This window comes from Diorhabda carinulata, chromosome X (assembly GCF_026250575.1).
Source record: "Diorhabda carinulata isolate Delta chromosome X, icDioCari1.1, whole genome shotgun sequence".
Classification (NCBI taxonomy): Eukaryota; Metazoa; Arthropoda; class Insecta; order Coleoptera; family Chrysomelidae; genus Diorhabda; species Diorhabda carinulata.
The window spans coordinates 52,242,141-52,253,613 of NC_079472.1; the positions used below are offsets into that span (position 1 = coordinate 52,242,141).

General features: G+C 30.2%; 1 protein-coding gene across 2 annotated transcripts; it reads left to right on the plus strand.

Annotated features, from left to right (window-relative positions):
• Positions 1–3,530: 3,530 nt before the first annotated feature.
• Positions 3,531–8,109, plus strand: LOC130901267 (SUMO-conjugating enzyme UBC9-B). Of its 2 annotated transcripts, none has more exons than XM_057812489.1 (3): positions 3,531–3,621; positions 4,188–4,456; positions 7,469–8,109. In XM_057812489.1, exons 2-3 carry the CDS (start codon positions 4,189–4,191, stop codon positions 7,681–7,683), a joined length of 483 nt encoding a protein of 160 aa, XP_057668472.1. In that variant the 5' UTR covers positions 3,531–3,621; position 4,188; the 3' UTR covers positions 7,684–8,109. The 2 variants fall into 2 exon arrangements, with proteins under 2 accessions (XP_057668472.1, XP_057668473.1); XM_057812490.1 differs by having other exon boundaries at positions 3,610–3,713.
• Positions 8,110–11,473: the final 3,364 nt, after the last annotated feature.

Here is an 11,473-nt window from a genome sequence, read left to right on the forward strand (position 1 = left end):
CGAATAGAATGGAACAGATTCCTGTTTGGTTAAATTTTAAGAAAATATAAATTCAATTTCTTTCATGTGTTAGAGCATTAGCTCCTTTTAATTCAAATATGTTCTATTCACTCGTTCCTTCTTCAGTAATTTCCATCTGTGTACCCGTTTTCTTCCTTATTTTATTTTTTATTCCCGCAGTTCTACAGCTATCAGGTTGGAAGTTTCAACTTCACATAAGGATCCAACTGGTGCATCACAAGCAACAAATTCAACAACTCGAACATCTAGGAATCCAGTTGAGGGCTACAACCATCCCGGATTTCCATATATAAGTCCCAACCTTATGTTTAATGTATAAAAATCTAAGTTGTTTTCAATTTATAAGTGCTTTTATTCCTTGTGCTCTTTGATTTGTTGCCAAACTTCTTTTATTATTTATTATAAATATTAGTTTGGATAATCGTGTTCAGGGATGGTTGGTTTAATTTTTATTATTAATTAAATTCAAAAGGTTTTTCCAGCTTTTCCATCTTTTTTATTCAATTTAACGTCGTTTGTTAAAAAGATGGTGGCGTACAATTGAATATTTCCTCCTGCTGGGGAAATGAGGATATAAGTTGTTCACAAGATATCGAAAGATTGACATTTTTTAATTACAATTTTTAGAAAGAAAGAAGCCTGGAACTATGATGGAATTTTTGGAACCATTGGTTCATACTGAACTGAATAGTTATCGTCTTCAGAGACTGAAGGTAAACAGTTTACATTTAGTCACAGTGTAATTGTGAGTGTTGATGTAGTGGTAGTGTAAATAGTAAGCACACTATTTAGAGAAAGTATAAAGATAGTGAGATAATAACAGTGAAAAGAGCAAATAAAATAGTGTAGTATTCAAATTGACTAACTCTAGCAGAAATATTTTCCTTTAATAATAAAACAATAACAAGAGAGACAACTACTAGCCCAGCAATTTCAGCTAATATACTACTGCAAGATGGAAAAAGTTACAGGGATTGTTTAAAATTTCATGCTCTTTCAGAAAACACAAAATTAGAAAAATCGCACGACAGAATTTATATCTAGAGTTATCAAAACTTTATTTAATCTCACAGACCAATCAGAGCTTACATATACGTTTTAAAATCTGTTTTTACTTGTATGCTGCTCTACTATTCTTCAGGATACATGTGCAAGGATGCCAGATGATTAGAAGCAAAAATCGTAAGGTCTTTAGCAAGAAAATCGTGAGGAACTGTAAGATTCCGAAATAAAGCTCTTGTATTGGGAATAAAAGTAGAAAATACAAGTAGATATTTTCTTTATTTACTTACTTTTACATCAAGTGCCTAAGTAAAATCAACTAAAGCACATAATAAAATTAAAGAGATTTTATGAAATTCAGTTCGAATCTGAATTACTTTTTTGTTTGGAAATAAATTGCCTCAGAATTTAATTTATTTGTTATATCTGTGGACACAGTGAAGTTGTAGCAATTAGCGTTTTTTTTAGAACCCTTCCAATGTTGGTTTTAAGGCAATTTCTCAACTGGGTTTAGTTAAGATTTACTTGTGAAAACACTTTTTCGTTATTGACTTCTGGCAATCATCAATAGTTCACACCGTCCTATTTAAATAATATTCACATTTTGGAAAATGTTATGATGTTATGGGGTCCTACACTTATTATTGAATCGAAGAATGGCATTCCCTGTATTATCTGCATTATTTGTTCTCTGCCAGATAATTTGGCGACAGCTCGCTTCATCCACCCATGAATAAGACCCATGGACCCTCGCACACTGAATTTTTCTCCTTTTACAGATAATATATTTTTTATGTATTTATGTCATACGTATGACATAAATATGAAATCTGGCATCTCTGTACATACGCAACGTATGTCGCTCAGTCTGCACCGAGATTAGCGCATTGTGTTTACCACGAAGAGAGGGGTTGATTCCAAGCGGTGCGAAACAAGAGGAGCGGAGGGAGTGTGGATAGGTTGTGACACGAGGCTTCGGAGACAAGTGGCTACATGTCTATCATGTTTCGTTTGGATTTTTACCGTGATTACAATTACATTTTGTGTCTGTTCGTAAGAGATAACTCTACAAGCCGTGACTGTAAATGTGAATACATAAGAGTGATTTCAAGTGAGCAGCTTTTCAATATGACTTCGCCATATTATTAATTAGCATTTAATTATATTTGCCTTAGAACCTCAGATATAAAAAGTTGCCTTACAGTGTCTATTGTCAAACATATCTGTACATTTGAAGACTTTAACAATCATCCACTACGTAATTCATGTAGAACAGGGACATACGGGATTATAAAAAATTAATAACTACATTGAACATGTAGCATTTAACGTCTACGGAAGTGTCTAAATAAAAATCTGAATTTTATGAAAAATACCCTGGCAGAATTAAGATCGATTTTATAGAAAACAAGCAGATGGTGAGCTTCGATTTAATTTGTACCACCATAAAAATACTAATAATTTGCTTCGCAAAAAGCGAAGAAAATACTAAGCTGGCGGAAAATGTAAGCTTCTAGCAAAAAAGGGAAGCTTTTATTTAAGTTAAGAAGTAAATAGCTTTATTTTCATCTGCTTTTTAAGAGGGTGGATCAACTGCACCAATGATCGTGCCTTATGCGCATGTGCGGTAGAAAATCATGATTCTAATAGAAAATTAAATCAATTTTTAAAAAAGTTAAACATTAATGAATGTTTTCATTTGAACTACCTATAAATAATCATTAACTAATTTGCACCCTCAGATAAAGTGGTGAAATGATAAAAGTAACGTGCGCTCTAAATGATAATCTTTACAGAAACAAATTAGATTGTAATGAAATAAAGCCTTATTATTATTATTTTAATTTCATATAATTTTATTTTATATAATTAATTTACTATAATTACTTCAATCAATACATTACCAACTCAACATGTCCTGAACCGGACGCAATGTTTTGGAGCTCTTTTAATTTGTGCTAGGTAGCAGAAGTGAAATTTGTTAAATTGACTGTGTTCTGTGATCAAACGTCAAGTTGTAACCTTTCTTAGAAGAAAAATGATTGAATTCATTTATGAAGATAGGAAAAATGAATTGGTTAGGTTAGGAAATACAGTAAGAGAATATTGTTTTGTGCTCAAAACAATATTCCCATCCTTGAGGTATGTTCTGTGGTTTTGAGTAGCCCGGTTGTAATTCCATTTCAAAAACACATATTTAAATTTAGATAAATCTTGGATTATGAATTTAATCTAATCTAAGAGATAAATCCCTACATAAAAGTTTGTGTTTAAAGCGCAATTTTCAAACACACAAAGCAGAATCAATTATCTGATGCATGTTGGAAAAGAAGGTCTGGGTATCGAGGTGGTTAGTCACTCTTATCTCCATTATTTGCCTCATATTCTGCTCTAGAATCTCTCGCTTACATTAACTTGAAGAAGACCTATAAAGTAATAGCAAGAAAAATCCTGCAGACAATTGATTGCTTTGTGATTTTTCATCTATAGTTCTGTGGTAACAAGTTTCCATAGATCTATAGACCACGCTTCAAATTCGGTTATTACTTATGTCATTACCTCTTCTTTTCAATCAAACCAAATTTACGGAATATATAGGTACGTGTGTCTACTGTGATTTGTGGTTCTACTAACGATATTTTGATATTTCTGAAATTCTTCTTCATAAAATTATTTAAAAACATATCTGGGTATGATGGTTTAAAAAGTATTTCCATATTTGCATGAATAGGATATAACAGTATGATTATACTAAAATTACTTCAGCGTCACAAAGACCTTGCCCGCGTTTTCTCGTTACAAGCTTGTTAAATACGAATTTTATGTTTAGGAAGCCAATATTTTTATATGCATCTGTCAATATTTCTACTGTAAAATATATTTTTATGATTTATATTGTGGAACTCCGTTTTTTCCCCAATAAATACTTGGCGTCTACATGTTTAACTTGTTTTTGTTTTATATAAATTTTAATGATAAATACGAATTTAATAGTTGATATATCTGAACTGTTTCTAATAATTGCAAAAATTTTGTTTACTTCGTAGTTAACTATTGCTTAAGTATCTGAAATAAATCATTTTTCCTTTTATTGTTATGTAAAGTGTGAGAAAAATTTATAAGTTGATGAAAATATAAATAATTCCATATTTTATTTTTATCAGAATGTCAGGAATAGCAGGTGCTCGGTTAACAGAAGAAAGAAAAGCATGGAGGAAAGACCATCCATTTGGGTTTGTTGCCAGACCTTCCAAAAATGCAGATGGTACTCTTAATTTAATGAATTGGGAGTGTTCTATTCCTGGCAAAAAGGGAACTCCGTGGGAAGAAGGACATTATAAATTAAGAATGTTATTTAAAGAAGACTACCCTACAAGTCCACCAAAATGCAAATTTGAACCGCCATTATTTCATCCAAATGTTTATCCATCAGGTAAAGTGGCAAAGCAAAAATATTTTAGTTCAATACAGTGGTTTCTGATAGACTCCCTTTTATATTATAATTGCTAAAACATGTCATTTCTCCTATTAAGCTTAACACCTTCGTAGTGGAAGAGATATACCTTCTAGCTGTCCTTTCTCAACTACGGACGAGGTAATATGTCTCATCTATTACGCCATTGATGCAAGTAATTCAAGTTCAAAGAAACAAACACTTTACGTATCCCTTTAGTAAGGTCAAAGCTCTCATAAAGTGATCTCCAGTTGGAAGTAACATTTAATAAAAGAATGTTAATTGAAAAATTTATTAAATTCTATATTGAAAAAGGTTCAGTTTGATATAGGTAGATAATTGTGAAAAAATTTCAAAAAATATATTGTAAATATGTTTATTAGTAGTAGATGAAAAATTAATATTTAACTTTAATTTCGATTATTTTTTTATACTTTAAATATCAGTTTTTTGTAAATTTATATATATTATTTACAATAATCATTTGATGAAACCTATTCTAGTTTTGTAATAGAATTCTTGAGGTTAAAGTGCAATGGATTTTTCAATGGCGTGGACGAGACACCATCAGAAGTACCGGCTCTTGCGAGTTTAGACTAAGCCTGACCACAATTACAGGGAGATAATATATAATATCAAAAAATTGAAAGTAAAATTTCACTGCAAAATCATTTCAGCCAGTGACAGATTTACAGATTTGAAGTCTGTAGACTAATATTCTTTTGCTGCCTCTTCTGACGTATGAAATTTGACACCTATGTTCAAAATTATTTAAGTTACATTTTTCATAAAAAAAATTCAACTGCAATTTGATAATTGAGGTTTCGTGTAAGGTCCTTGATTATTTTCACGCCATAAAATTGTTATTACTTTTTTGTTTAAGTAAAGATTTCAATCATCTACTACTTTTAAAGTAAGGAAGATATGTCTTAAAACTATTCAACACTATTCTTAATATGAATAAAGTTTACAACGTTGATACATATTTTTTATTACACTCACAGTTCAAAAACAATAAATTAATATGTTTTCTTGTTTGAAGTTTCAGTTAAATTATGAAAAAATTATAGTATATTTTTGAGCCTTCGAACTCGTAAAATCATTAATTATATCATTGAATGAAAGCTTATTCATTAGGTCTGACTCAGTGCATAAATGAGCTGAAACAACGTTCATATTTTGACTTTATTGTAAACAGTTATTCACTATTTTCAAGCAAGAAAAGTTTCTCTCACCTCAATAATTTGTTCTCTGGTGTACAAAGAGTAATATGAAGTGCTATATTAAAGTATGGATAAATGTTTCTAATTTTTTTTTCTAGCGAAAACAAAGATTTTTTCCACTACTACTAGCTTCTCCCGCTAGAACCGATGGTGACAACTCACTCAATTTCGCAAGAAATAAAAATTTATCTATAAGTCTATTAGTCTATTAATGATAACGAGAAATATCTTAACTCAGAAGTAATCACTCGCTGCCAATACAATACTGTCATCATTTGCCTGATGAAATTCTCTTTTTTGTTGCTTTTTTCCAATTTCTTTAGTATATTCTTTTTAAACATTCAATTCCATCGCTTTTACTTCTAAACAGGTACTTAAAGTTCTTTTGCTCAGCTATGAAAAATTTAATGGAGTGATTTATATATATCAGCAGCAGTTTCAACATTATTTTTTTTATTTTGTATTGAAATGAAAAATGTTCAAACAGCATGAAATGGAAATATGCCACCCTAGGCTACAGCCTACTGGTAAATTCACCACAGATTTCAGCTATATAAGGGAATTGGGAAAAAATATCATAGTCATATAAGAAATAAACCAATGATTCCCGTGTGTGAGATAAAACTAAGTTTTTCCGCTCACAACGAAAGTGCTGAAGAAATAGCAAATATCTATTAATTGAGAAAACTGTTTTTCATTCTATTTTATGTTGCTCCGAAATTAAACAAAACTGAAAAATAATTTTCTCACATGAAACCAATTTTCTGTTTTATAGAAGACTATATTATTATATATTCTTGAATCTTATCTAATCCTCCTAGTATTGTGGTTTATTTATTATAAAGGACATGAAATGAAATTGTTTTTTTAAATTAATTATTTATGCAAAAACATAACATAGCTTCCAAAGAAAATTTCAATGGATCCTGCGACACATCTGATTCAATATGTTCAAATAAATGTCTTTTTGTCCCTTTTTGCAAATTGGTCCCTAAGTCCCTTTTTTGGTTTTCGGGCTTCAATTATGGCAGCCTTCATATCTATTTGTTATTCCTTTTACATAAGTATATTTGTACAGACTTTCTTAATAGGTTTATTTTCTTCCTGCTTTGCTTCATTTCCAGTTATGAGACACAATCACCGTAACTTTATTTTGATACATACTGTTCGTTCACCCATTTTCATGAAATTCTTAATGAAAAACTTACAAAATATTTTTGTGTTCGAATAACATAATTTAAAATATTTATCTTATTCATTTAAAATTATTTTGTTAAATGAATCAAGGTATGCAAATCTGAATTTTAATACCCTTATTTAAAAAAAAAGAAGAAAAACTTTGATGAGACAAAAGGTTTAATAATTTCAAAAAAAAATACTCCTTTATATATTATTGATATTTGAAGGTTCCTACAAATCATTTTATTTCATGTTTTGTCCTAAAGTTCCTTTTTTGGAAAAATTGTGTGCTACAATAAATTAATATTTTCAAGCTCTGATAAGAAAATATTCTTAAAGGATTTCACAGTATTTTGAACGAATAGGTTATACCTTTATGGACCTAATAAATCTGTTTCGAATGCAATTTTATTTAATTTTGATTCCCACAGTATACATATAAAGGTTAAAAAATTAATAATTATGTTCCCCACTTTAGAACAATCAACACAAAAAACATTCCATATTTTTTCCTTAAAGAGCAACTTCTGATTTATTCATAGAGGCTCAACATACATTCATTATACATACATGTTCATTTCTTTTACAGGGACTGTATGTTTGTCATTGCTCGATGAAGAAAAAGACTGGAGACCAGCTATAACTATTAAACAGATACTTTTGGGTATTCAAGACTTGTTAAATGAACCAAATGTAAAAGATCCCGCACAGGCTGAAGCATATACCATCTATTGTCAGAATCGTTTAGAATATGAAAAGAGAGTAAGAGCTCAAGCACGAGCCATGAGTCATCAAGAAAGTTAAGTTTTGATTGGCTTAATGGAATTATATATGAACTTTTGTCTTATCTTATTTTATATTTCTGGTTAAGTCTTATTTTGTAATAGCTGACAATACATTTCACTCAAAATTTAATATATTTAGATTGCCATCAATTAACTCAAACCAGACCAAAATTGTAAAAATTACAACAACTATTGTCCTCCATACAAATATTGGGGTTTTATTAAGAATATATTGTATATTTGTCTTTTATTATAACTAAAATTTGCCTGTTCGAAAATACTTGATGAAGATAATAAAAAAAAATGCGAAGTATATCTCTTTTTGTTATTTCATCATGTATAAATAATAGAAATCATTTTGACCAATACATCAATAGCAGTAAACGAAAATAATTCAATTTTAAATTATTAAACTTGATGGAATAAATAATTTAATAGATAAAAATAGTTTTTTTTAATGTATTCTCTTTCCTCGAATTTTACTAAATCATTTGATGTGATTATTATTAATCAATAACTTTGTTTCTAATTGAAGAATAACTCAAATGGTATTATTAATAAGCAATTATTATTATTAAATTAACTAATAAATATTCCTTTAAGGGGGGTGTTCTGGTCTAAAAGCCTAAATTTTAGGCATTTTTGAAACTAACAAAAAAATTTAAAACATATTTATTATCCATTTTTTATGTTATGTTTATTAACTTTTTTAGATTATAAAAAAACTTGTAAAAAATATCAGAATTTCAATAAATTACAGGCTGGTAAAATAGGGGCTACGAAATAAACGGTGAACCCTGGTTTACATGATTTCACCCCTTGTGATGATCTGGAACAAAAAAAATTTGAAAAATTCTTAAGCTGTTGCTATCGTAATGACACTAGCCCAAAAAAAACTACAAAATGGTGTCGACATGAAATATCAAATTGTTTGACGAATTTTTTAAAAACACTCCTAATTGTAATTTATTAAATGTTAGCAATCTGATATTTTAAATCGAAAAATCAAAAATTTTAGTTTCCAGTTGTCCACACCATGTCACTCCATTTGCTCACATTTTTTTCCCAATTCTGGATAGATAGTAACACTATCTAACCTAGAAATATTGCAGCGGTTTCAAAATAAAGTGTTACGATCTATAGTAAATGCCCAATGGTATGTTACATCGGCATCTATAGAGAAAGACCTTCTGTAAAGGAAGTTATCAAAAGTTGCAGCAGCAGGTACAGTGATCGTGTAAGTACACATCCTAATATTGTCATGAAAGAACTGTTTTACAATAAAGGTGAAGTGCTCAGACAAAAACGTTTTAAACCTGACGATTTGGTAAACAGATTTACATGAGGTTTATCAAAATGTATAGTGTGTATTATAATTGTTATTTCTGTTGTATTAGTAACTTAGAGTGTCCTTAGATATAGTACATTACTATATACCTTTAAAGAGGGGGGGGTAGAAAATGCTTAATTGTTACAATTTGTAAACAAAATATCTAAATAAAGATACAAATAAACTAAAATTTCAATATACAGAAGAAAACCACAATGATTAATAAAATTATAGTTAATGAAACTAGTATGTAGCATGCTTGGAAATAAATATTATTATTAAAATAGAAATCTTTGTAAAAAAGTAAAAGGCACTTTCCAGTAAATATGCCCTTAAATTATTGCAGAATGCAAGAATCGAATATATCGATTTGATTTCAATTGGCAAGTGATTGTGCATTTTTTTGCATTGTAAAATATTGAACCCTTAACCAATTCTGAACGTGGAGTAGGTAGGTAAAGGTCGTGCTCATCAAGCCATTTTCAATAGAATAACCAATATGTTGATAAGATATTAAATATCTACTTTAAGAGTTTACTTTAAGGGTTGGTGGTTTAGTAAATAGTCCATGTCATCAACATTAAATGTTTAGATTTTCTTGCTGTCTCTAAGGACCACACTGTTAATTGAAACATAACAGTAAATTGTAGATTGGTGGAATGAAATAATTGGAAAATCTTCCTTAGATGGAATCGAATCTCAAATGCAGTAACAATTTATAGGTAAGGATATTGTTAGGTTTATTTTGTATAAATTATTGTAAAATACAGTCTACTAAAGGAATCAACGCAACATTTTATGATCCTTCAAGCCGGATCATTAATGATCGTAAAGCAAAATTAGAGGTATTCCCAATCTTAGCATGTAACAAGTAGGTCTCCTTCATTTTTTCCATTCGTTATTTGTGCAAGGTTAATACAGATATAGTATTGTAACAGAAAAGTTTGGAATTTATTAATTGTAATGTTATAAGGATGAAAATATAAGTTGTTGTGAACTTATTTTGTCACTTAATTGAAATCTAGACAAGTTCGCTTGTAATATTAATATTTATAGGTATAATGAAAATAAAACTTCGCTTTCTTCCATAAAACAATGCATACAAAATTGAGCAATTAAAATATCAAAAACTTAGACCTAATTTTAATAAATATCATTACTTGCAAATCATATAAAATATTTATTAAAAAGCATTTCAAAAACTTTAAAACAACGGACACTAAATCAGAAAGACAGACGAGCAAGATCATTCAGTTTTATGTCAAATTTATCAACTTGATATCTAGGACCCCGAGAGAGAAGGGCAGATTGTCACAGGCCCAGAGGCCCTCATTTTTTTCATTTCTACATTTTCTCGGGCCACATTGAGTTCCAGTGTAATTTGTAACGGTATGAAGTCTAAGAATTGCTTTTTCTTATTATTTTTTAAAACACCTTTTACGAAGCTTTCAAAGATATGATGTTATTTCTAAACCAAATATAGTGGTATTCAATTTGAAAAATTAAAAATGTAGAGAAAGTTTGAAATGATTAGTTATCCCTCAGCCTCAATGTTTTTAATTAATTGGTTTCAAAATAGTTCAAATATTTTGTTAACAAGAACTATAAACAATAGTCAATCAAAAAAGTTCAATTGAAAATTGCACTTACCAAAATGTTTATAATTTATAAATTAAAATTTTTCATGCACCAAAATTTATTTATTTCGAACATAGCTAGGTAATAAATGATGTGTGAAAGCAATTACAATTTGTATTTGCATTAAACAGTTTCATACTACATTGCATTTTTTTAGCCCTGTAAGCCTATTAACCTATTGATAGAGATGTTTCAGAAAAGCTCAGCTCATGCCACGAATTTTTATTAACTTTTAAACGGACTTTGGAAAAAATGAGTTTTAGGTCAGTTAAAGAACAAGGTTATTTTCAATTTCCGATTTTGTCACGGAGGGGGGCTCGAAACCAAACTCTGCCTCTGGCTAGAAAAAGTCTTTCGGCTTACGCTAGTAGATTCAACCAGGGCTTTGAATACAGTGAGAGAGAGAGAGAGAGAGAGAGAGAGAGAGAGAGAGAGAGAGAGAGATTAGTTGAATTATTTTTAGATAGAAGGAGGTTTGTTGGAGTTGACCCTGATATAGGAGTTGCTCCTCTGCAGGTCGGGGGTTGTGATGTCCTGGCTGAAAAGGAGGAGAAGCGAACGACCATTGGCCAAAAGAAGACGAAAAAAGAACAGTAGTTTAAGTAAAAACAGTTCTTTTCGGTTTGGGGGGCAGGCGGATACAGCAGCGGCCGCGTTATTCACCATGTTTCAGGGAAACGACGAAGTATGTGTGAAAGGGTTTTGTCTGATGAATATAGGAGAATTGACTAGGAAGTTAAGGTAGATTTCAGGGAGGTCTTCGTATGCAGTTGCTAGCAGCCGGAGGGGCGGGTAGGAAACCTCTTTGGCTTTGAGACGAGGAGCCATTCATTGGCGAGCC

Excerpts from the sequence above, each read along its gene's own strand:
- LOC130901267 (XM_057812489.1), top strand. The coding sequence starts at position 4,189 with ATGTCAGGAATAGCAGGTGCTCGGTTAACAGAAGAAAGAAAAGCATGG. Across the intron at positions 4,457-7,468 it reads TCCAAATGTTTATCCATCAG|GGACTGTATGTTTGTCATTG; the intron begins GTAAAGTGGCAA and ends TTTCTTTTACAG.